This window comes from Nannobrachium achirus (assembly GCF_963921795.1).
Source record: "Nannobrachium achirus genome assembly, chromosome: 2".
Lineage (NCBI taxonomy): Eukaryota > Metazoa > Chordata > Actinopteri > Myctophiformes > Myctophidae > Nannobrachium > Nannobrachium achirus.
The window spans coordinates 71,549,597-71,576,788 of record NC_137811.1 but is presented as its reverse complement, the minus strand read 5'-3'; the positions used below and the strand labels follow the sequence as shown (position 1 = coordinate 71,576,788).

The window sequence follows — 27,192 nt, the reverse complement described above, 5'->3', positions numbered from 1 at the left end:
TTTTGACAATACACATAGGCCTAATTCATTCATTCATACTCGAGTTAAAGTGGAACAGGCAGCCCAGTATTTTATCCAATCATGGCCAATGTATGCTTCAGTTCATTGTACTAAGAACTGGGTCACACATTTTGACATTTTCCGACTCACTGGTTGCTCGCTGCAACACCATCGTATGACAAAGTATAACTCCAGGCGGACCGCAGCCGCTCGTTGTTTTGTTTCACCAGCGTCGCCAGATATGGTTAGGTTAGGCATAGTACAAGATTTCACCAATGGCTGCTATGACATGTGAATTCACCTCAGAGGAGGGTTTTAAAAGTTTATTATTAGCCTACCTGTTAAGACTCGTTGGCAGCACTAAGGGGCGAACAGTCGCTGTGCATCGACTCGCACAACACCACGGCCATTCTCCGTATCATCTTCTTTATACATTAATCTGATTTATATCGCCGTTATGTATCTGATCGATAACTCGTCAGCGTCGCCTTGAGATGTGTGCATGCTGAAACTAAACCAAAACCACTTTCTTATAACGCTATGACCAAAACAAACAGACTCCGTCCACCAATCGGTTCAATTCTTCTTCTGTCGACAAAACGAGCATCGCTTCCGTTCTAGGACGAAGTAATTCCCATATGAAGTCCTGTTAGATATGGGCTTAATATTGATGACATCAGGGAACTCCATATATGGGCATAAAAGGGATTCCGTTAATGTTGTTCCCCTGACATCACAGTGATGTCAGAGCATGATGTCAGAGCAGCAAACCCATAGACCGTACAAAAGTGTACACGTCCAGACGGCGTCCGCATGTGCCGTTTCACATACTAAACTAAATAAATACGTTCATGTCATCTCATCTCAAATATGATAAAATATGTGTCTTCTTACCTCTGGCGGTTTTGAGTGGAGAAGGATCTCCCCTGGTCGGAAGCCATTCTTCACCCATGTCCAGGTCTGAGTCCGGATCTGTAAAGTTAGGGGCAATATTACTCAGGAGAATAATATTTTACATATTAATTCTGCTACGTAGGGCTGTCACAATTATTACATAATCATCTAATCGCGATTATTTGACATAATCGCGATTATTTTTCATATTCGTTATAATCGTTTCCATGTTGAACATTTTTCATATATTTTTTTAAAGTAAAAAATTGTGGAAATAGCAGATCTACAAGCTCACAACGTGTCGCATCGCGACTAGGGTTGGGACCCGAAACCGGTTCTTTTTAGGACCCGGTTCCATGATAGCGGGTCCAGAACCGGGTCAATCATTTTTGCCGGTCCGATTCTCTTAACGGGTCTCATCACCGCATCGCGGTAAAAGAAAAACACTAGCGATTAGCGAATCGCAAAGGCCGCGATTTTCTGCAAAGTAGACTTCCCAAGCAATATGGGGACGTTTTAATTTTTGAAATCCCTTCATAATTGACTGTGCAATGATCAAATCAAACCGTGGTGTCTGTCCTTAAATCCTTGTGCATTGATTAAAAGCTGCCATTTGTCCTAAGCTGAAAGTGAAAGTAACTTCTGTGCAACGGTGGCTCCCCCTCCTCGTCCCCCGCACACATGTGAGTGGTGTGTGTCTTAGGGTGCTTTTTTTTGCCTTGATGAAACTTAAGCAAGGCAGCGACATACAGTACTTTCTTCCTTGACAATAATGAGAGGCAGACAATACCATTACTGACATTTTGCTGAATATAAAAACGTTTTATATTGCTAATAAGCAAAGTAAAAGGGAATCTTTTGGAAACTTTATGGGTCTGTAACTCAGTGAATAAATGGAACCAAATGGACCTGTTCCATTTTTACTCTAATATTTTAACATTTAATATAAATTGGGGTCCCAGTGATATAAATATAATTAAATGGGTATCTGTAGCCTAGTGTATTTAGAAATCCTAGTTCTAAGTTCAAACTAAGCCATATTGTAAAATAAATATAAGAAATAGGCAAACATTTTGAAAATAGCCGATCTACAAGCTCACAGCGCTCAAACACATTTTATTGAGGACTCATAAAACTTTTCTGGGACCCGGGACCCATTACATTGAAAACCTATTAACATCACTGCTAACTACTGTTTGAATGCCCATTAGGCTTATGTAAACAACTACTGTTAAATGGTCTCAATCGTTCATGTTTTATTTAGGAAAAAAAATCATAAAAAAAAAACATGTTGGACTCATGCATACAGCCAGACTACCTAACCGAACAGTGTTCAAGCCAAGTGAAATGGGTGCAGTAATTTAATAAAGCTGATTTTCCATGGTTTAAGTTGTGTGTATTATGTAATTGTATAATGGATGATAGAAAATATGAAAAAAATATATATATTGGAACCGTTAAGAGAACCGTTAGGAACCGGAATCGTTAAGAGGGAATCGCTAAGGACTCGGAATCGTTAAAATCCTAACGAGTCCCAACCCTAATCGCGACACGTTGATCAATGTTTTTTTTTTTTTAAGTATAAAGTTGTCAAATATGTCAGTAATGTCTTTGTATATTTAGGTTACAGTATGTGTCATATCTGCCATGTGCAACTTCAAAGCCTAAAAGCCAAACAGAAATGTAATTGTCAACAACAAATACACAATTAAATCGTTAATCGCAATTATTTGAGGGACAATTAATAGCCATGTAAAAAGTCATAACCATGACAACCCTACTGCTACGTAGATATTAAGGTCTTTGCACACCACTGTGAACATCAGAGTGAACTTCGGAGCACGCAAATGAAGATTTTCCGATTTTTGCATCGGTCACCACTGAGTCCCTTGCTCTCTCTCTTTCCTCTTTCCTGGCCCTGGATTTCCGATTGCCAAAATGCAACAAGAAAATGCAGTGCACTGTGCAACCAGCTTTAGGGTCGATTCACACTGTAATAAGGAGCCTAACTAATTTCGGTTCGGCAATGTCCAGACCCAAATATGGGGGCGTCAACCGACTAAACTCGGCTCCACAGTGCTGCCGAAATGTTGTGACCTCCCGACGTAATTTCGGTACTCAGCGGTGACTTCTCATTCATTCAGCCCGGCTCCAAGTTCCTATGCTCGGCTGTGAAGCCAAGGAAACAGCGGTTGTTTGGGAGGGAGACACGGCGAGTCGCTCTGGCGTGTCTCACACACACACACACACACACACACACACACACACACACACACACAGACAGACCTTTGCTGTGTGTATCGCTAACACGTCGCCAACCGTTTTAAAGAGAAAAGAAGAGCTTAAACACAACTTTGCTAGTATTCCGTGTTGATAGGTTTTCCATGACGAGTTGTGACTGTGTGACATGCAGCAAGGGAGGCGGCACGCCTATAATGTGAGCTTGTAGATTAAATGTTTTTGACAGAGCTCGAGCGTTTGTGAGTGTGAGTGAGAGAGAGAGAGAGAGAAGAGACCCCGCTGGTGCTGCTGCCTGCTGGAGCAGCTACTCACTGGTGTTAGGATATTGTGCATCATAGGCTTACACATATCTTTCCAGTTTCCACACCCTGCACACATGGTTTGGTTATTTTACTTTTATTGTTTTGGCACTGTCTCTGTACGTCATGACTACTGCGTCACGGCTACTGGAGGCACGGCTATATGAATGGACGTCATCACACGGGGACAGAGAGAAGGAAGTGTTTGAAGAAGCGTGGCGGTTTGTTTGTTACGGGCTGCGATCTATGGCTGCGAGGTGGAAGACGATATATCTTTGACTTTAACGTACATACGGAGGCCACAACTCAACGGCGATTGCAGAAGATAAGAGACGGATGGATAGCGCTGTCCTCCGATGCCTTGTAGTTCGCATGAGTGGAGAATAGTGGAGCTTCGCGTACGATAGAAAGTTATTGTTGACTGTCCAGCTGTTTTGAGAACCAGCGTCGTGGATGTGCAGAGACTAATACATAAAACGAAGAAAAACCCTACGGGAGAAAAAAAAGAAGAAAATATAAAAACAACAAAAAGACTACGGGTTGATTACCCATCTGAACGGACCATATCCAGCACCTCGCTTCAGCTGTGTTGGCCAACGACAGAGCTAGCCGTGGCCAGTAGGTGAGTGGACATGCTAAGTGTTGATATTAGGGACAGTGCCGTTTTGTTTTAGTTTGACATGCACACGCATCCACCACACGCACACACATATAGCTTACTTTTAGGTCAGGGTATTTCCTATCTAGTGATATTTAACGAGCCGATAGGGTTAACCCGTGACACTGGACATCCAGTCATTCAGCGTGCAGCGCGAGGGCCAGTCAGATATGTATCCACCCTGCAACGCTCATTCATCGGCCACAAACGTTGTCATGCCACGGACCTCCAATATTTACAAGCGACTTCGGCACTAGCCGTTAAGAAAGTATGGATGAACTCCCCCCGAACCTAAATAATTTCGGGTCGGGGAGCCCTCCCGAACCGAAATTAGTTAGGTTCCTTATTAGTGTGAAACGACCCTTAGTCTGGAAACTCTGCATTGGAACCTTCCAAGGGGCAGATTTAAAAAGAAATTCAGATCCATTTTTGTATACTGGGCCTTGATTGGTCCTAGTCTCGTAAACTACCCCGTTTCCAGAAATCACATTTGTACTTGATTTCAGAAAGATGTCTGGCCTTTGGGCATTTGTGTGTGTTCTGCCAATCAGCGTCCACGCTCAGGGCTCTGTGATTGACAGTGCACGTTGGCCAACCAGGGACTGACTGGTGGAGTCAGACGCCACAGATGTGCGACGCTAAATGGTAAATGGTGCATTTTAGAGCTTATTTTATCCAAGAGATTGTGCATTACATTCACACACACACACACACACATTCATACACTGACATCAACCTGATCATCGGGAGTTCAGTGTCTTGCTCAGGGACACTTCGGCAGTAACACTGGGGGAGCCTGGGATCAAACTGGGAGCCTTTCGGTTGCCAAGCGGCCACTCTATCCATGAGCCACTGCCACTTGTTTGTTTTTCTTTGTTATCTCGGTTGAATGTCTCCAGATGCGAGACTAATAACATGTACGGTTTTGCAATCTTGTTGTCTTACTAATCTTATCAGTCTTTTACATTTTACGATGTATAATCACTGACCATACCTTTGACACTTGGTCAAAGCCCTAACTCAAGGGTCTTCAACAGGGGGTCCTCAAAGTTACTACAGGGGGTCCTCCAAATCTTTGAGCAATATACATTTTTTTTCTTCTTTTTTATATTAACCACTTGAACCCTAGTGTCCATATTCTGAGAACTTTAGCCAACATTAGCCAATATACAAGCTCACAACGCCTAATGCTGCAAGGTGTTGTGAGCTTGTAGCATCTATTTTCGACAAAGAGGTTTGGTTTAGAGGGGGAAAAGAGCAGACTAAGTACAGAGTGAAAGGTCAGATTTATTAAGTATTAACGGTTCAAGTGGTTAAATATCTGAAAACACAAATTGACATGAATCCAAAATACAATGATGATTGTGCGGTCAAACAATGTTACTATGGAATCTCTGAAAAGGTTGTGGGGTTCCCTACTTGGCCTGAAAACATTGAAGACCCCTGCCTTAATTCATTGACTGCCAGAAATGTTTCTGTGTTCCTTCCCTGCCAAGCTTTTTAACTCTCCCCACGCTTTGAACGTTCACGTTCGCCCCAATTCTCAAGAGACCTCTGCGCCAATACGGCGCTCGTTCGGTTCGTTCGTCTGATGACTGTAAGCTGATGAGGGGTCGCGCGGCCGTGTACTGTAAACACATTTTCCGCGGTGATGGTGTAAAAAATCCATTATGCGTTAACATCAACGGAGAACAATTCACTTCCTTGTTGATTTCCTCTGGCTGTAAGGCTCTGTGGCCAGTGACTGGTCTTCTTCTTCTTCAACACATAAAAAGGCAAATTCACATTCATTCTCGCATGACGCCGCCCTCTGCTGCCTGGCAGACCAAAGTGCACTATTGCACAATAAAAAATAAATTAAAAAAATTAAAAAATAAATGTCTGTCTATCTACTATAACGTCGCAAAGGTAAGCCGCTTTTTGATGGCACCAGACCCAATAAATAAATAAATAATCTGGCAGTAGGAGAGTTAACCATAGTGACCAATCTTTCAAGACCCACAGAATTTTTGTACTATGATGGCAATGTCGCACTAGTATCCCCAGAAAAATAGGGGGAAAAAAAGAAGAAAAACAAACTGTTTTTTAGTTTTTTTACTTATACAAAAAACACAAAAAAAAACTGCCGTCTGAGGAAAGAAACAGGAGAAAAACACACCTTTGTGAAAGACACACTATCAAGCAGAAAACTCATTTGATCTTTTTATTTTTTACTTCAATGACTTATATGAATGATAAATATATTTATAGTATTTGTCTTCAAACAAATTACAAAAAAAGATTAACATTGAATGGACTTTTTTTACATACATATTTTTTGCTCAGTACAGTTTACATTGTGTCTCAACAGTCACTGGCACAGGATCACACACACAAACAAAGAAACGTGTCAGCGTCTCACTTTGCACGGCCAGATCCAGGGACGGCTACAGGGACGGCTAGAGGGGGCTTTAGCCCCCCCTGGTGAAGGCTTAGCTCCCCTTCCCATAAACCCAATTATGATAATATACAGTATATATATATATGAATATGTGAAAGACTGAAATATGTGAAATATGAATATGTTAAAGGCTGACTAAACCCTATAAAATCATACTTTTTTTATGTTGGAAAGCATCTTCAGCCTTGCAAAAACCCTATCCGATCACCTCCACAGATTTGGACCTGGCGTGATCTGATCTGTTCAGTTATCTATACCCTAAACTAGAGAATCTTGTCTTTCGTATTAGTATTATTCATTATTGTTTGTTGACAAAATGTATTAGCCCCTGCCCCCCCATAGCCTCCCGCACCCCAGTCACAATTCTCTAGAACCGCCGACCCCCCCCCCTCTGCAAACAAATCAGATTTTCATAGTCAAACTCTGTGTGGTACTTTGTGAAACAGATCTTCCTGTGTAATGGCACAAAACAAACAGCACACTGGAGCCGCGTCTCACTCCGCTTTTCTTTGCCTCCACTTGAAACTTTTGCTGAACAGACCCTGCAGCACCTCGATGGGTACTTTTTGCCGGGGGTGGGCGGAATTCTTACAGGATAATGGTGCTGCTGCCTTGGCTGTCTGTTGACCTTTTTCGGGTAGGAATTCATTATCCACGCCTTGACGGCACTTAGAATGAATGACATTTGACTTTTACAGTTGCCTTGTGGGTTTTTAGCCTTGTAAATGGTAAAAGCATTGAACAAACTGATCTGAAACAGATAGACTACAAATTTCTTTGTCCACTTCATGGTCTTCCTAGTACACGGGTAGTACGAGATGTTTTGGTCCAATCTATCAACTCCATTCATTGATTTATTGTATGCAATAATGCAAGCTGGCTTCTGTCGTGAAACTTTAACTCTGTGGCCTTTGTGATTTTCCAGAACCTCTTCCATCTTGTTCTGGTGGAGTGTTGTAACCATTGTCACTATTCGCCTGTCCCGCCATGCCAAGACCATCACCCCGTCATTGTGACGTGCCATTGTTTCCCCAATATCCAGGTCATAATTTGAAGCCAGTTGAATGGCTGGTGGTTGGCCTCTATTCTTTCTTAGGGTACCACAGACATGGGTGTTCAGATCAATTAGACGTTTACACAATGCAACGGAATTGTAAAAGTTATCCATGTACAATCTATAGCCATGACCCGCTAGGCGATCAAGAAGAGAGACAACTGTGTCTCCTAGGGCAACACGTTCTCCACAGAAGGGCTTCATGTTGAAACAGTACCCTGTCCCAGAATCACAAAGGATGTAGGATTTTATGCCGTATTTGACAGGTTTTTGTGGATTAAACACTTTGAATGCTAGGCGCCCACGCCACAGAAGCGTACCTTCATCAATAGAAATGTTTGTGTTTGGTTGATACATTTCACGGAATTTGGAGAGTAAGTACTCTAAGACTGGGCGGACTTTGTACAGCCTATCAGTAACATCGGCTGATTCATTATCACTGAAGTGAAGAAATCTCCATATAATTACAAACCTGTTGCGAGACATGGTCTCGTTGAAGTAGGGGGTAGTCATTATTTCATCTTTAGACCAGTACGAATTTAACTCAGGCTTACGAATTATACCAGTGAGAAACAACAGCCCTAGGAAGCGTTTTAGTTCTGGAACTGTGAGAGCTTTCCAGGCGTTCATTCTAGAACTTGGCAGTTGCAGACTATCAATGACAATTTTAATGCACTGCTCTGCATACAAGTTAGTCGAATCAACAATATACTTGAGCAGCTCATCAGTAAGGAATAGCTGAAGAAAGTCAACAGGTTGATCTGAATCAAGAGCAGCAGCACCATTGATAAGTCCAGGATTTGCGGTGAAAGGAATGTTTTTTGGCTTCCAGTTCATTTCAGACCACTCAGCAGGATCTGCAGCTGGAAAGCTTACACCGGGCCTGCAACCACCTGTAAATGATAGAAATACGTAATTACCATAACATTCATATTTTTGTACTGTCCAAATATCTGTCTGTATGATGATGGCAACACCAGCTGCAGCTACCCAGCGGTAAGGTCTAGCAGCCTTCACTAGTCATTCAAAATGGGTTTGATTTATTTTATTTTATTTGTGTGAAAAACAAATCTCAAACTGTTTTTTTTTTTTTTTACTTTTTGTTTGACTTCCTGACAAACAATGCAATCTTTTGGTCCAATTTTAAGCAATTTATCAACTCCAGTTTTTGTTCATACCACCATATTTACTTCCAACAGATTTGTACAGTAATTTGGCACTAGACATTGTGCTGATTGTTCAAGCATTTAGCAGACACTCTTATCCAGAGTTAATTAAAATAAGCACCCATGTAATGCATCAAATACAGTTATACATACAGTAGTTACACTGTGCCAAGCATACATTTTGATTGATTGATTAAATACTTTATTAAGAGTTTGTAGAGACCGGCACAGGGACGTACAGTGCAATACAAGGTCTGCATATGGCTTGTTTCCATTGGGGTCCTGTGTACTCAATTAATCGAAACATTTAACATCAGACAAATATACAATACTATGCTAAAACATCCTATAGACGAGTAGAAGAAAATCTAAATATGTACAGTAGTTAGGGGGAAACTACTGTCATAGTAAATACATAAGTCATCATTATCAAATACATCCCATGCATACTGTAGATAAACATTAATTTCATTTAATCTCAAACGATAAAATATATCTTTTCTTACCTCTGGCATTTTGGAATGGAGAAGAACATCTGCCCCCTGAGTCCTCTATACTCGGGTACCTTTCTTCATCCGCGTCCAGGTCTGGGTCGAGATCTGAAAAGATTGGGCAAAATTACTCAGGAGAATAATGTTACTTATTACATATTAAAGCAGAAATAAGCAGTTTTCTGCTGACATAAGGAGGAATCATGCAAGTGCTTATTTTTATTTTTTATTTTTATTTTATTATATTCAGGCGGCTAACAGTGCTCCCTAAAAAAATCTAGTCTCTGTGGCGCTTCTAGGAGCCGCAGTCTACCTACAAAACTATTATTTTATCTGTAAGAAGCTCTGTCATTAGCAGCTCATTGGTGAATGCACCAGCCGACCGATTGACAGACAGGTCAACCAATCTGAACAAGAACAAGAGGCGGTCTTGATTGGTCTGTTATTTTGGATGGGCACCCAGTTTAATCAACCAATAACAGAACTTCTCACAGATGAAAAGAATAGTTTTGGGGGCAGATTGTGGCCCCAGGAAGTGTCACACATGCAACATTTCTTTAGGAAGCATTGTTAGCTGCCTGAATAAAATAAAATAAAAATATTTTTGTAAAATAAGCAATTGCATGATTCCTGCTCATGTCAGCAGAAAACTGCTTATTTCTGCTTTAAAAGTTAAATGTTATTACTTGGAATCAAGAGTAATATATTGTTATATATTATATATATATAATATTACAAAATATCCCCCAAAATGCCTCTGGTGATAAAGCTGCCCCATATTTGCATACTGGGCCCTGATTGGTCCTAGCCTTGTAAACCACGCAGGCTGGCGACCTGCCGTTTGCCAACAAACCTAAGTACAACGGTGGGGGCCGTTGGTGGGCAGGGGCCGTTGGTGGGCAAGGAGGTAGGGAGCGCAACGCTGTGTTCACTTTTCGGTGTTGCCGAAAGTGAGGGCGGACTAAGATTTAACTCATTTTGTGCCACTAGATATCGCCAGACCCCAACATGCGTTGCCAAGGACTCTCCCATTGCCCTGCGCTGTATTGTGCAACGCCCCTGTGTGTGCATGTGCACATAATGACGCTCACATTTCACATAACTATGGGCAGGATGTTGTGAGAAATCATTATGTATAGGCTAAAGCTAATGTTAGCCGATCATTATTTGGTCATCTAGCTGTGAAAAGATGTTGTTCTCTTCAATAAAAAAACATACATCAGAGATAAAGGTTAAAGTCAGGTTGATGCATTGGATTAAATGGAAGATTCCGGCAGCGAGATGTTGCCAACGTGTAATGTAAACAAACCGCCGTCAACGGCCACCATCCACGGAAAGCCCCGACGTTATGGTAAGGCTTAATAGGGTTACTGTAAATACATTATATAGCCCGAACTAGTTCGGCTTCAGCACAATACTGCCAGCTTTTTAACTCCCGTACTAGTTCGGCAAAAAAAAAGTTAATATTCGGTCCATATCGTGACATAACTTTGTAACGGCGCTGGGTCGGCTCATGCGACCTTCGCAACGCTCGGCGACTCGCTTGCTAACGCTCGCTCGGCTGTGTCTCAGGTCGTTCATGGTTGCCTGAGATGGCGCGCCTCTGTCGTCATCACCGAAAACAAGCGCTCCTTTCACTTTCACATACAATAATACCCCCCCCCCCCCCCCCCCCACCGTTGTGCTTAGCTTCATTGGCAAAAACGTGCACGCGTAAACCACCCCCTTCCAGAAATCGCATTTGCATTTGATTTCAGAAAGAGGTGTGGCCTCTGGGCATTTGTGGGTGTTCCACCAGAGCCAAACCTTGGGTGAGCCACGCTCAGGGCTCCGTCACTGACAGTGCACGTAGCCAACCAGGGACCTACTGGTTAAGTCTATGATGTCACGGCTGCACAACGCTAGTTTGTTTTTCTTTTTTTATCTATGTTGAGTTTCTCCAGATGAAAATTAAATGTATATGAAATTATTCTCTGTTGTAATGTTTCCTACGCAATTACTTTGTCATCAGCCTGTGAAACATATACATTAAAGGAACAATAACTATTAAAAAACTGCAGCTCTTTTTCTAAAGTGCCTATATTCACAACACACACCCACCCTCTTGTGTAATATTGCTTAAAGGACAACTCCGCCCTAAATAACATCTAGGCTCATTTTCCTACTTTTATGTATTCAAAATTACTGTCCATGGGTTCTATTAGGCAGAAATGGTCCTGTTGTCCAATAGAGTGGAGACTAAGCCTATCGCGTTTGCACTATTTGTTGTGGTCAAAGTGATGTTTTAGTTAGCTTTGATGCTAATATATATGTAGCGTTGATGCTACTAAATTGCTAGCTTCCATTTCCTAAATTTTGACATTCTTAAAAGAGTAAAATGTTAATGTTAAGGACCAATAACATTCGTAAGACAAGAAGATTGCAAAGCCGTACATATTAGTATTAACTGTAGGCCTACCTGTAAATGTTGCCTTTCATCTGGAGAAGTCCATGTCAAAATAAAAACGAACGGAGGCAAGTCGCATAGTATGCACATCATCACCTACACCAGCTGGCTGAAGGGGTTTTCTGTCAACGTGCTACTCCCGCCCAAGGCGAAACAGCCACACAAAGCTTTGTGCCAGACCAACCTTATGAAAGTGCAATTTCTGGAAGGAGAGAAGTTTATGAGGCGATATTGGTCCCTAACCCTCTACTTCGGAGGGAGGGAAAAATCCCATCACAGTGAGCAGTGCCAGACCAAATCTCCCGAGTGCAAATGTATTTTTGCAGTGGCATACCGATGTCTCTGGTTCACAATGGCACATTCCCTGGGGCAATCTGCCCAGATCATGCATGTCATTTTGTTGCTGAGTGAGGTCAGCAGCCAAAGTGACATGAGTGAGATAAAAAAAAAACCTGAGTGAAATGTGCCAATGTCAACCAGAGACATCGGTATTCGCTGGTTTCCAGGCTACTAACTGCTAGCACCAAACTCTGGTGAAATTGGCAGTTTTAAACTCTCTGAAGCAGAGGTCTTCAACGTTTTCAGGCCAAGGACCCCTTAGTTGAGAGAGAAATGAAGCAGGGACCCCCACAACCTTTTCATAGATTCCATAATAGTTTCATCGTTTGACAGCACAATCAGTGTATTTTGGATTCATGCCAGTTTGTGTTTTCAGATATTTAACCACTTGAACCATCAATAAGTAATTAAAAGCCTGGGTTTCCGAGGCCAATAAGTAATAAACTTGACCTTTCAGTCTGTACTTGGTCTGCTCTTAGTTTCCCCCCCTCTACACCAAACCTCTTTTCCGAAAATAGCTCATCTACTAGCGCACAATGCCTCGCAGCTTGTAGATCTGCGATTTTTGACTAAAGTTCTCAGAATAAGGACGCTAGGGTTCAGTAGTTAATATAAAAAAGGAAAAAAGTTTCTAACACAAAGATTTGGAGGACCCCCTGTAGTTAACTCTGAGGACCCCCTAGGGGTCCCGGACCCCCCGTTGAAACTCCTGCTCTAAAGGGATCTAAAATGTCCTTACATCGACAACCAGTGTTGTCCCCATCTACTTCAATGGACTACTTTGTTTGAGTTGACATGCTTTTCTTTAACAAGGCAGTGTTGCGACATGTCTACAACGTTAACAATTGCAATGAGGAATCACATCCGGTAGGACACGTTTTTCATTGTCATTATGAAAGGTTATTTAATTCTGAATGAACAAATGAATTAACATGAAGTAAATTAGCTCTTCGCTAAGCCCATCCCCAACCGTTCCCTTTTCCAAAACTGGCAAGCGCTGGCAAGCTCTGCTTCTCACCCATTGACTTGCATGTTTGTTTGTTTTTTGCTTTGTTTTGGGGCTTTTATGCCTTCATTGACAGGAAATGGGGAGAGAGATGGGGAGTGACATGCAGCAAAGGACAGGTCGTCAGGAACAGGATTCGAACCCTCTGTCAGGCATCAGAGCCTATTTGGTATGCGCCTGGACCGCTAGGCCAGCGTGTGCCCCGAAGATCTTTCTGCCTTGTCCCGCCTTGGTTCCGTCTTTTTTATGTTGAATTTGCTTAAACATAATTTTTGGAGAAAGTGCTCTTCTGAGCACAGGTCTCCACCAGCCACACATCCTGGTGGTGGTATAATATGCCAATGTAAAAAGGGTGGCATGTGTTCTTCACCAATCTTAGGCCTTTCATGGTGCCACCATGAGGCTGATTTGAACATTGATTTGAGGCATTTTGTTTGAAACTGATCAATCCTGCAAAGTGTGGAGGCCAATCTTAGCCAATCAGGATGGAATATTTAATACAGGACAGATCCGTCTTGATCATATGACGTAGAGATAGCGTGTACTGATTTGTGTTCATTTTGGGTAAAATCTGAAGGAGAAATATCCAAAAATGTGTCTTACATAAGTTGGCCTCCTGGTGGCGCTATAAAAGGCTGTGAAAAATGCAATGAAAGGGTTTTTCCTTGGCCTATAGATCGGTGGAGTTATAGGCAAAACCAGCCTGTTATAGCGCCACCATGAGGCTGATTTCAAAAATTTGAAGTGGCATTTCTTCCTCGGCCTAGTGGGAACCTGTGTGTGCGATTTCATGTTAATTGCACTCTGCATTTGTGATTTGAGGCATTTTGTCCAAAATGGACCAATCTTACAAACTTTGAAAGCCATACTTTAAGATGCTGTTTTACTCCCAGTCTGGAGGAAGAATTCTTAGGATTTTTACTGTGATCTCACTCTAGAAATATGTAATCCTTGGTTTCTGTTAATTGTAAACAATAATAGCGACTCAAAACAATTGCCCTTCAAACCCCACCTCCATTCACCATCATTGGAATGGAGGGAGCGCTCCTAATGATCAAGGCACCTGTCCCTGCTATTGCTCGCCCAGCTACAGTCCACGAAGCCTGATTTATGCTCTGTCCCGTTTCACATCCGACAATAGCAGACCTCCAAGCTCACAACGGCCGCATCCGAGACGCAAGTTGTATATCAGCTACTCAACACGAAATACTGTTGCGCAATTAAGTAAAGAATATGTCTTGCTAGTCAACACACAAGAGGAGGTTGAATGAACTGAAACCAATGCTCCCCAAAACAACAGGTTTGGGGATCTGTTGGGAATTGATTATGTAAAATAGTCAGCTGTGCATTCAGTTAGTCCCCCCTGGAATCCGCGGAGAAAAAGTTTGTATTCCGCAGAGAACAATCCTGATTCTGCGGAATTCTGTGGGGAACAATTCTTGATTCCGCGGACATTAAAAAAACAACCTAAAATGACCAGTTATCAAGCTAAAAATTATATTGTTCTAATAATCAAGTAAAACCCTTCATGAAATGGCTACAATTAATTGTAATTAGTGGTTAGAATAATCGAATAATCATTTTTGAGAATAAAAATCTAATATTAAATCTATTATTATTTTAATTGTTATTGTTTTTAATAATTACTTTCTGTTGCAAAGACTATATTGTCATGCAAACCCTGCCCATAGTAACAACATTTTAGAGGATAGCCTACCTACTACCTAGTATGGGTGTAATATTTATTTATTCTCTTCTGCATTAGCATTGTTATTGCCAGGACCATAGAGGCATAGAGAGGAACTATAGTTCAGGACACAGTTTCTGTCAGGAACGAATGTGGGACCGGACCGTACAGCGTCAGTGCAACTAGCAGGAGGGAAGCTAAGCTATTCCCCCAGGCTCTGAGGTGGCCACTTGCAAGACCAAGTAGAATCAAATATAATTATTAATTAATTTCGGATATCCGCGGATGAAATAATGCAGGAAATAAATTATGGCCTAATATATCTATCAATAAAAAGCGAATTCTAGGTATGCTTGTGTCTGTGTTAGCGTGTGTTATTTTGTATAATTTGTAAAGTAACCATCATTTTTCATGAGGCAATGTGCAGTCCACGATAAAACTAAACAGCTGTGTCCACTTAAACGGCATCACGGCATGCATCGTCGTCGCACTCATTACCTCTGGTCGCTGCGCTAAAAAGTGAATCTCTCTCAGCTCCATAGTCCATATTGTAAAGAAGTACTGTACAGTAGGTAAGTTAAACTTCCCACTAAGTTGTGTTTGTTCCTCTCTTTCGCTCTCTCCCTCGCTCTCTCTTTCTCTCGTGTGTCTGACTCTGTCTGTCTGCCTGCATGTCTGCATCGACGCGCAGCACTGACTCCAAAAAAAAAAAAAAGAAAGAAAAAAAGACGAACGGAGACATTCAGTAGGCTAGATCAATGCATTTCTGTGATCGCACAACTAAACTAACAGGGAATAGCCTACCAGAAAATAATATTAGCCTAATAATAAGGGTAATAATAATAATAATACTTTTGAAGTTGCGGATGAGGATGGTGCGGATTTATAAATTGGATGATATAATTAATGCGGTTGGATAATGGGCGGATAATGAATTTGCGCGGATGGATTCGGATGACTTCAGAAGCCTATCCGCGCATCACTACTGCCTAGTGATGGTGATGATGACACTGATAGGCCTGTCTCTGAGGAGGAGACCGCTAAAACCCACCAGGATTGAGTTAAGACCCGCCTCGCCGGAAGCACCCCTCTCAATAATCTTAAGTATGAAAGTGCGTATGAACGTTAGTGCTGCTCGCTCAAGTGCAAAGCAATACTGTACCTACTGATCCATTACAATAATACAATACTGTACCTACGCCCTACTGATCCATTACAATAATACAATACTGTACCTATGCCCTACTGATCCATTACAATAATACAATACTGTACCTACGCCCTACTGATCCATTACAATAATACACGCAGTATAATATGCCCAAAGCCATATCCAAACTATAACAATTTAACTGATAATTAGTAAGAGTTTTTATTTTGAGCACAGTAGTGACAGATTAATAGCTTTCTCAGTACGTTTTTCTCTTTAGAAAAGTTACACGTTTTTTTTTTTTTTTCTTTTTTTTTTAGCACAGTTTATTTTGAGCACTGTAGTGACAAATGAATAGCTGTGCATTGTGCAAATGCAGGCTTTTCTCAGTAGCCTAAAAGTTTTATATTGACTTCATGCCTTTACTAGGTCTGACTTTATCCACCCCCCATGTGTCTGGCAAGGATTTCAGCCACTCCTGGAAGTCCTCGCGTTTTCGCGAGGCGGGTCTTAACTCAATCCTGGTGGGTTTAGGAAACATGCGTGCTAAAAGCCTGATCCAGCTTAGGGATGGGACTATTATGAAAAAAATAAATACAAAAATAAAGTGATTGTGGCAAAAATAATTGCGGCCAACGATATCATCGCGGTAATCAAAATATGCTCGAAACTTAGGATAGCATCTGGAGCAAGCCATCCTTGCTCCAGCTGCCACGCTCTACTGGCATAGCGACCGACGGTCAGCGACAGCGCGTACTCACCACCCTCGTAGTCACCATCGAAGTCCCAGTCATCTTCATCCTCGTCTTCGATCTGCTTCCATGGAACCTCCTGCCATGGATCGATCTCCTCTGTCTCACACTCCATGACCAGGTCAGGGTCCTTGTTGCTGCACACACACACACACACACACACACACACACACGCACGCACACGCACACGCACACACACGCACACACACACTCTTAACATTTTGAACACAGGTGGTGACATTGTACTGTAACTGTATGTTGATATCATGAGTTATTCATTGTTCTCCTATTTTCTCAGAATGTATTCACACACACACACACACACTAGGGCTGCGAATCTTTGGGTATCCCACGATTCGATTCAGAATCGATTCTTGGTGTCACGATTCACGATTATTTTTCGATTCTTTCAAATCCAAACGATTCGAATTCAGAAACGATTATTTTCCGATTTAAAAACAATTCTCGATTCAAAACGATTCTCTATTCAATTCATATCAGGATCTACTCAAGTCTGCTGGCATGAAAGCAGAGTGCATTTACGTAGCTTTTATAATTGTAAAACAAACAAAGGTAAATCCAAGACAACATGCTTGATTTATTCATGCTTGCACAAATTCTTTTAAACTTGTAGAAACACAACATAATATCTAATAAATTATCGTAATAAAATCGATTTTTGGAAAATGAGAATCGATTCTGAATCTTACCATGTTAGAAACACGATTCGAATTCAAATGGTTTTTTTCCAGCACCCCTAACACATACCTGTGGCGGGCCTTCTTGCCTTTGCCTTTCTTCTTGGCGGAGCCTCCAGCAGCTTCGGCCGCCGACGCCTTCCGTGCACTTCTGGTCCCGTGCTTATGCTTATTGGCTGCCTTGGAGGGCGTGGCCACATCCATGCTGCTTGACTCCTCCCTCTCGTCATTCCACAGCCTGCGTCTAAAAGCCTTGGAAGGACCAATCATACATTTAAAGACTGACTCCGGACAAATCATGTTTTTTTTAGTTTTTAACACATCGGGTGCCCCTGGATTGCCCCATTTATCCCCTCTCACTGCCCAGGCCCACCACCATTGTATTGAATCCGGCCCTGCTGCGTCAATGCATGCGTCATGACGTCACTTGGTCACATGAGCGCAGACAGGATGTTATTGTGTAACTTTCTGTATGGACCAGTGATGATCATAGCTGTTCATTGCCGATGAAAATTTGGACATTTTGCCGCACCCCGCCACAGTTTTAGCCATAAAACAAACATCAGAGATAAACTTACTTTACTTTATTTGTTTATTTAGACGGGACAATGCATATTAATGAACACTACATGAAAGCAATGTAAATAAGCCGGAATTAGCAAGAATGCTAAATTTCATCCGTAGTCCCCACATGAAGACAAAACAATACATACCAACAAACAGTAACCCTACATTAGGAGAGGGCGCCTAAGAACATACATACAAATACTATTTTCCTCAACCAAGAGAAAACAACAAAACGACACATATTACTAACAGTACCCTACATTAGAAAAGAAAAGTTAAAAATATACGTACATGACATGAGCTGTACTCTTAAAACTATACATGGTCACAGGTTTGATTGTCAACTAACCATTTTTTTAGATTGAACTTGAAGGATGGAAATGACAAACAGTCTCTTATTGTTAGAGGTAGGTCATTCCAGATTGAACATCCCTGCACTGAAAGGGTGTTTTTTCCAAAAGCGGTTACCCGGTACGGTACTTCGCAATCCCCTCTAGTGATTGCTCTAGTATTGAGTCCTCTATCGGGCTTCCTTTTTATGAATTCCTTTAGGGGAGGTGGGCATAGACCATTTAGGGTCTTATATAGGATACTGACCTGTTTAAATACCTTAAAATTAGCGAAACTCAAAAAACGGTACCTCTGAAGAATATTACAATGGTGATATGAGCGGGGTTTCCTATCGAATACCTTAAGCGCACTCTTATATAGCTGTTCAATGGGATTGAGAATCGTTATACCTGTGCAAGACCAGTTTGTGAAACAGTACTCAATGTGTGATTGGATCATGCATTGGAGATAAGATTTAGCAGCACTAACTGCCAAACAAGGTCTGATTTGTTTAAAGTTCTGAAGGTTGAACTTGATTGTGTTTGTAACCTTTTTTACATGTTTTTTAAAGGTTAGGGTTGAGTCTAACATGACCCCGAGGTACTTGAACTCTGGCACAAGTTCAAGTTCCTCTCCACCCAGAAACACATTTGATGACTCCATCACAACTGGTCTTTTGGAAAAAGCCATGCAGACCGTCTTTTTTGCATTCAGGAGCAGGCATGAGTCTGTAAGCCAGTCCTGAACGCTGGTCAGAACAGAAGTTAAAACCGTTGACACCTCTGCATAGCTCTTTCCATGAGTCAGTATAACCGCATCATCTGCGTACATCTGGATATGTACATCTTTACATACATCAGGTAGGTCGTTTATGAACAGAGAAAACAGAATTGGTCCTACTATTGATCCCTGGGGGACACCAACCGAGCAAGTGTGATAAGGAGACTTGATGCCATTTATGCTTACACACTGTTCTCTATTTGATAGGTATGATGTAAACCATTTGATGGCCTCTGGGGACAAGTTGAAATGTGTTAGTTTGGACAAGAGGACCTGATGGCTGACAGAGTCAAATGCTTTCTTGAAATCCAAAAATACTGCCATTGCGCATGGGGCCTTGTTCAAAGCACACTTTAACTTTTCAATGAATAAAGGGCGTTAAAGATGGGGAAATGCATTGGAGTATATGGAGAACAACGGCCGCACGATGCTCTCAGCGTCGACTCGAAGCGACTAGCGGCTAATGGGCTACATCCAGGCGCAGCCCCAACCTAACGGTGAGATTTAAAGTTACAGTAATACTGTAAATACAGTAAACACGTCAACGCGTCGTGGGCCTCCAGAGACATCAAAGAGATTGGTGTGTAGACACCTCGTGGGCATCCCATGAGTTAACATGTTTTTGAAGCTTACCTATGGTGTATGCCATGGGTATCCTGGTGGTTTTTTAGCACTCTACTCTTCTCTAAAGCAGCGGTTCTCAAGCTTTTCAGGCCACGACCCCCAAAATAATAATATTTTAACTGGGGTTCCCCCCACCCACCCTGGCGAGCACCAAGCGTTCAGGCATTACATTTTGTAACACGGTTTTACTGTGAAAATAGTCTATTTTCATAATTTCTGCCTCTAATATTTGGCCAATGTTTCATTTGCCATTTTAGAGGTATTAAAAAAAGTCCTTCAGTTGTCACTTTATAAATGTGCATACACCCTCTATACACTTAAACTTTATGTTGATTTGTTTACTGTTGAGTGAGAAAACAATGTTGCACATTAAGTTAATCATCTGGGGACCCCTCAAAATCCCGAAACCCAGAGTTTGAGAACCACTGCTCTAAAGCATCTGCTAGATGTTTACCCCAAAAAATGGCCCCTTTGTGTGTGAAAGCGTGTTGTCATCCTGTACAGCCAGGGACAGGCCAATCACGTCTCTTCAAATAGACGTGTACCTGCCCAGTTCACATGTTTATGCATGCGTAACTTAAGTCACCCTCTGATTGGGCAACATACCAGGAAGAGATCAGAAAGTAAATATAACACACAGAACCACGCTGGCCCAATTCCAATGTCCTCCCTAAGCCCTCAGCAACCTAGCATTAAATGTCCTCCCTAAGCCCTCAACAACCTAGCATTTGCCAACAAGTCTGTGCCCCTAAGCTATATGCATATATATATTACAGGAGTTCTTACTGTATGGCAGTTAGGGGTGTGCCAAAAACCCCAAAGTAGGGTTTGGTCCCCAGCTAATGTTAGATAGTTAGCAACCAAATGGACCCATAGGGGTCTGTAACTCTGAGTGTACAAATGGAACCAAATGGACCCTTAAGGTGGTTGCACACTGCACTGCGTGTTTTCGTTGCGTTTTGGAAATCCGAAAGCCGTAGGCCAGGGGGAGAGAGAGGAAAGGGAGAGAGAGCAAGGGACTCAGTGCAACAGCTGCGAAAATCGGAAAAAATCAACCCTGGTCCGAAAATAAATACGAAACCGGCGGCAGTGTGCAAACGTGATTGACATAACGTGAGGTTGATTTTTTTATTCACGCACTCCGAAAATCACTCCGATATTCGGCCCGAAAAACGCAGCAGTGTGCAAAGACCTTTACAGGTCTAACTTTTAGTGAACAAATGGAACCAAATGGAGCCATTCCATTTGTACACTCTCAATATGATTTTATAATATAAATTGGGGTCCAAGCGATATATAAATGCTATTAATAGCATAATAGATTTCAAACTGGGAGTCCTTGAAATTCAAATGGTTGAGAATCACTGCTAAATATTATATTAGCATATATCATATCGGTATCAGAAATTAAGAGTTGGATATTATCGGTTATCGGTAAAAAAGTCAATATCGGACATCCCTACTAAATATATACTTATCTTCTATTCCGTCTCCCTTTGAGAACAGTGAGAAAGTACTACTGTTTGTTGACGTTCTAACAGCGATTCATGACCTATCTGCATATTTAAATGATTGACATTTGGAGGATTCCTCTAGTAACACTATGAACTGTGGGTAATTCCTTTGCCATAGCCTGCATAGGTGCGCACTTACGGAAACGGTGCATAAAAGGGCGGGGCCCGAGCCCTCAGTGACTTCTGCCCATTTTAATTGGAACAGCCCTCAAGCCCTCACTGACTTCATGTGAACGCGTGCCTAGTGTAAGTCAGTGAGTCAGTCAGCGAATTGGAATTGGGCCACTGTAAGCTTGTAGATCAGATCAAAACATAATGTGGCAGATTTTCAACACATGCTGTTGTCATTTTTCCCTTAGCTGAGAGAGAGATGAAGCAGGGACCCCTTAGCTGAGAAATCAACGTGGGCCATGTAAAAACGGACTCCCGTGAAACAGATGACAATGAGAGGCAAAATAAAGAAAAAATCTGATAATGACTGGTAGGAAGGAAGTCCAGGCAGGCTGTTTCTCTCTCTCTCTGTGTGTGTGTGTGTGTGTGTGTGTGTGTGTGTGTGTGTGTGTGTGTGTGTGTGTGTGTTAGAGCTGGGATACCCCACCGAAAACCTGTGGGGCCCGACGGGCTCGGGCCTGACACTAGAGCCCGACCGGTATATCGGTCAATTTGATATATCGGTCGTTTTGGAGCAATCGGTATCGGTATCGGTGAATTATTCCACCGATATCCGATATATTAATTGTCTGTAACGTGTCTGCGGATAGAGCATGAAACCCCGAGTTATATAGGCCTATGTGTGGGCAATACCAGAATTATCCAGCAGAGTGCAGTATAATAGTCCAAGATGCAAGCCATCACTACTGGAGCTGCTGCCTCTCGTGTGTCGTTCACTCACCACATGCACTGTCTAACACTGATTTTTCATGTTGCGGTGGAGGAAGGTGTGTAGGCCTATGTGAAAATCCACAGAGAAATATAGATGTCTGACTATAGACTATAGAACTTGTGTTGTTTAATTGCTTGGCAATGCATGGCGGCTGTCTGCACTTTGCAGAGCCGCCGTGCGAATCCATGAGCGAATCAAACTTTACGTTTGGATAAAAGACACATATTAATTCATAAACGAGACAAAACACAGCAGAACCCCCAAATTAAAAGAGTATTATTATCCAACAAGCAATAGAAATTAATAACTGCGACCAAACTCAAAGTTTGACATGAAAAGCACAAAAAAAGCAATAATCTGAGCATTTATCCGAGGGGCGAGCAGTCAATTAAATGATCTTAAATGAATAAAAAATGATTTTTACAAAACATCGGTATCGGTGCTCTAGCACTCTCCAACATCGGATATCGGTATCGGTCGAAAAAATTGGTATCGGTCAGGCTCTACCTGACACATTTTCATAATTAACACATGGGCTGCTCAGGTTTATAACATTTCTAGCTGTTGCTGCTGCCGCCATTCACTCACGCTTTATTATGAAGAGCTTCGGAAGCTTCGTGCGTGTGCACGTGGGTGTCCACTGACGATTGAGGAAGATAATCCCTTTGTTTACAAAAGCTCGCGAAACTAAAATCCAAACGGGAGCCCACCATCGCGTTATAGTGTCGCCGTGAAAACAATCAGATCTCTGCTTCCCTAGCGTTCTTTTCACCTCATTCAGAGATAAAGCCCTTTTTATGTTTCAGAGTAGAATGGAAATCAATGTAAGCAGCCTCCGCCATTTTCTCCCTCTCTCTCTCTCTCTCTCTCTGCTACGGGGTGACGTATGGACTCGGGTCATTCAGAGAGCAGGCAGCAGCACGTACAGTTAACCCTTCGTTGTCTCGTTCAGGGACATGTTTGGCGTGGTGACACCTAGTGGCCTTAACTCGTTACTGAACGAGTTTGGCCTCCCAAGTGTTAACTTTTTCGCCGCCGTTGACGGTGAGGATTGTCATTGAAAGGGTTAATACCATGGCGCCGTTGACGGTGAGGACTGTGAATCTTACTGTATATACAGTAAAGATATTATTACTTACTTAATGTCGCTCCGGTCCCGCTCGCATCGGTAATGTCGGCGATTTGTTTACAACGCACGTTGGGCGTGCACGCGAAGTGAAGCTCCTCAATGTTAAGTCAATGGCGAGGCCCATAAAGAAACTTCATTTAAACAAAATAGCCATTTTGAGACATTTTGCAGCAGATCTAAATGTAAACAAGGCAAAAGGCAGGGCGCAGCCATCTTCATCTTCTTGTCGCACACTGTCATGTGACTAGATGACGTAATCGTTGCCGTCAAGTGATAATCCAAAAAAACAAAAACAACCCCCTTCCGGCCCTTCAAAATAATAGCGGCGGCCGACGGAGGAAACGACGTGGCGCCGAGGCACCAAGCAACCTTCAGATTAAGAGGCAGCAGATGTGTTAATTGTCGGACGTCGATTCGGGTCGGACATAATCGTTGATATAGCCTCTGCCTACCTATGACATGCATCATGCACTCTCTCTGATGCTGCTCGCGCTAAACACTGCTGCAGCAACGGAGACATAACTGAGCATGGAGAAAAGTCCCACGCTGAGGTAAACACGTTGTTGTGGTTTGATTGGAAGTGGCGTGCCGCTGAATGGAACTCCTAGCTTGTGTTTCCAATACTGTCCTTGCATTGGATGTTTATTTTCGGCGCTGTTGTGTGCAGTGGCAGTGCACTGTGCCAGCCTCGTCCGTCCGTCCGTCCGTCCGTCCGTCCGTTCAACACACATCACATCACTCAAGTAAATCCTGGCTTTTATACTTCTTCATCGTGGCGTGTTCCGTGACAAAGGTGTCTGATCTACAAGCTCACAACGCCTTGCATCCGCAACCCGTTGTGAGCTTGTAGATCTGCTATTTTCCAGGCGCAGAAACTTGCAGAATAAATGAGTCAGCGAGTCACTGTGTCAGACGTCCAGCGCAGCGCACGTTATTATTTATTATTATTTAATAATCAACGTAGCCTACTATTGAAACACTTTCACAAGCCACAGTGTGGCTTAATATTCACATTAAGGGTAGCAAGCAGGCACGCTGCATGCACTGCATATTATTAGAACAAGTTTGCTAGTGAGTGTAAATCAGTGGCTTCCTCAAAGAAAAAGAAACAAGGCGAAAAAGCGTTGGAAACATAAGGTTAAAAAAACTGTCGGACACGGGTTCAGAACGGACAGAAAAAATGGGCCCGATCCCAGCTCTAGCGTGTATGTGTGTGTGTTGTGTGGGTGTTGTGTTGTGTTGCTGACCTCTTCATTGTGTTGTGTGTGTGTCGTGTTGATAACATCTTCATTGCGTCTAACTCCTTCATTGTGGTTGCTGACCAGGAGACCCCTGCCAGATCCAGACTGTCCCTGCCCGGCCAGTGCCACCCTCCTGATGGCAGCAGCGGTTGCAGCAGCAGTGCTCAGTGGTTGCAGTCCTTGAAGGGGGAATAAAATGCAGAAAAACACAATCATGGCATGGGGTGCATCACTACAAACCAGCTGTCACTTGTTACAAACAGAAACCCCTTAGCAACCATTGACTACTACTAGTTCTAATCACTAGTTCAGTGGCTACTTGCCAAAGAAGATTGAGAAAGGAGATTTATCGAGCATAGACACACTCTTCTAGTGTTGGGCTGGTGGGGAGTGTTAATATAAAGGACCATTTCACCTCTGGGACAACCAGATCTTATTTTATTGTTGTTTGGGACACGATCAACACAATCCTGAGTTATTTTTTTGTGTTCAATCTGTGTTTTTAGATATTTTAGTATTTCAGCATGCAACAAACTAAGCATCATATGATGCCATAGAATGAGAGGACTGTTCTGCCGGAAACATCGCAAAAAAAAGTTATGATTCACTGTCCCATTTAAGTAGCATATGAGGGGTCAAACTAGGGGTTCTTCATGATTCTGAATCCATTGCAAGCATTTGTATTGCATGAAAAACATTCCTTGGGGCTAACCCCCCCCCCCCCCCCCCCACACACACAAACACACACACACACACACACACACACACACACACACACTTTTCCTTTTGAGGTAGAAACAATTAAAAAGGAGCGGGATGTACCTGGGAAATTACCCAGCAGGGAGTTGGATGGAGTAGCAGCCGCTGGGGGCAGGTCACTGGCCGGCAGGTCCGGCTGTGTGTAGTCCCAACTCTGGTCGTTGTTGTATTTGACACTGAGGTTGACCTGCTTGGAGGAGGAAATGCGCAGCGTGCAGCACGCGTTGTAGATGTTCTGACCGTCCAGGGCCTTGGGGAGAGGAGAGGACATACACAGATACTTGTCTCAGATGTAATATACCGTAGTTCTATTTTGACAAGATGTCAGTCACAACATTGATAATTGGTGGTCTAGGTCTAATGCTCTCCGAAACGGGCATTGGTCCCAAAGACATGGCATTGGTCTGGCTCTAGTCCCACAAGACAACACCACACGACTGAACTGGAAAGACACCAAATGAGGTTGCATTGGTAGCCAGGGTGAAATGTGTCTTACCAGTTTGGACCTTTGGGCGTTGCTGGGATCGCTGTACTGGAGCAGGGCTTGGAACTGATTATTCTTGGTGGAGGTGATTATCTTCGAGACTATGCCATACTTGGAGAAAATCTGAAAAAAAAAAAAATTATAATAATAATGACAAAAATCAAACCCAGTTTGAAGTGAGCGATGCATTTGAGCAGTTTCTCGGCTGCTCAACAGCACCACTTGCTCTCCCAGGCTGGCCACTTGGTCACCCAGCGGTATTGCAGCTGTTTCCAGTACACTCATACATAGTTGGGGAAAGTTAGCAGAGTCTGTGAAAAGTGATGAATCATCACTAAACCATAGTTTTGTCGGGGCCGTTTTTTGCTCAAGGAATGTTTTTCGTGGAAAACAAATGCTTGCATTTGATTCAGAATCATGAGAAACCCCTAGTTTGACCCTTCACATGCTACTTAAAGCAGATTTATTATTATTTTCCTGTATACCAACTTTGATTGGCTCCCACAAAGTTTGCCAAAGGAGTTGGGTTAGAAAATGTTCAGAGGTGACAGTAGACACCTTTATGAACACATTTGTGAAGAAAGCTATTATTAGTAAGCATTTAGTTCCCAGATTGGTCAAAGACTCGGCTAACTTTCCCTAACCATTACATATGCTACATTCATACATACAGTACATACATAGTTACATACACACTCAGTCAAGCATTGGGAGCGCTTGCACCTCTCCAAAAACTGTCATTTAAACCAGTGTTTCTCAAATAGAGGAGGTACTGCAGGGGGTACTCAAGATAATTCCCCAAAAAAGAAAAATATAAATATAAATCATGATACCATCATTCATAGTTAGACAATTAACTACAATTGAATTAGAAAGAGAAACAACATGTTACAGTATGTTTAATGATTGATGACACTTGGAGAAACTTGTGAGCCTGATAGTTGCCAACCCAAATTACATGGTACCAGGCAACTGGGATGTGTTTGAATGTTGTTTGCATGTAAGTTATTGACAAGAAAACTGGACAGAAATGTTATGGCCACAGTGTTGAAACTCTCACTCCCTTTTGTATTTGTTGTGATGTTATATTCTTGAAAAGGGGGGCTTTGTGTTTGTGTTACAGAGCGCAACAGTGAGGATTTTGTAGTTACCTGATGCAGTGTGTCCAGTGTGACGGGGAATGACATGTTGTCAATGGTGATATGGAGCACGGGGCTGGGAGGTGCCAACAGGGCCTGCTGAACAACAGGGCTGGGAGCTGCGTCCAGGCTCTCCTCAACATCAGGGCTAGGAGATAATGCCTCGTGAACATCAGACATGGGAGATGCTGGATCCTGGACATCAGAGCTAGGAGCTGCTGCTGCCGGGGTCTCCTGGGCATCAGAGCTGGCAGAACCACCCGAGTGGACCGCAGACTCCGCCTGCAGCGATGCCTGGGCTCGCTGCGGAGGACACATCGACATTCCATCAATACTGGAACACACCTGCATTAACTGCCCAATTATTTGGCGGGGTCACCAGACGATTAACTTAATGTGCAACATTTCTTTTTTTCCCACT

The 27,192-nt window shown here is 42.6% G+C and overlaps 1 protein-coding gene across 1 annotated transcript in view; it reads right to left on the bottom strand.

Annotated features, from left to right (window-relative positions):
* The window catches only part of LOC308300267 (uncharacterized protein), a gene marked incomplete at its 3' end in the record, with an annotated part of 83,611 nt that overhangs the window by 11,580 nt on the left and 44,839 nt on the right, over nucleotides 1-27,192 (bottom strand). Inside the window, exons 27-34 of the mRNA XM_080744088.1 lie at nucleotides 26,784-27,074; nucleotides 25,645-25,755; nucleotides 25,212-25,398; nucleotides 24,396-24,568; nucleotides 17,392-17,573; nucleotides 16,633-16,760; nucleotides 9,259-9,351; nucleotides 8,299-8,479 (exon numbers count right to left, since the gene is read on the bottom strand). Coding sequence (XP_080600214.1) covers nucleotides 8,299-8,479; nucleotides 9,259-9,351; nucleotides 16,633-16,760; nucleotides 17,392-17,573; nucleotides 24,396-24,568; nucleotides 25,212-25,398; nucleotides 25,645-25,755; nucleotides 26,784-27,074 — 1,346 coding nt within the window. The remainder of the gene's footprint in view (nucleotides 1-8,298; nucleotides 8,480-9,258; nucleotides 9,352-16,632; nucleotides 16,761-17,391; nucleotides 17,574-24,395; nucleotides 24,569-25,211; nucleotides 25,399-25,644; nucleotides 25,756-26,783; nucleotides 27,075-27,192) is intronic.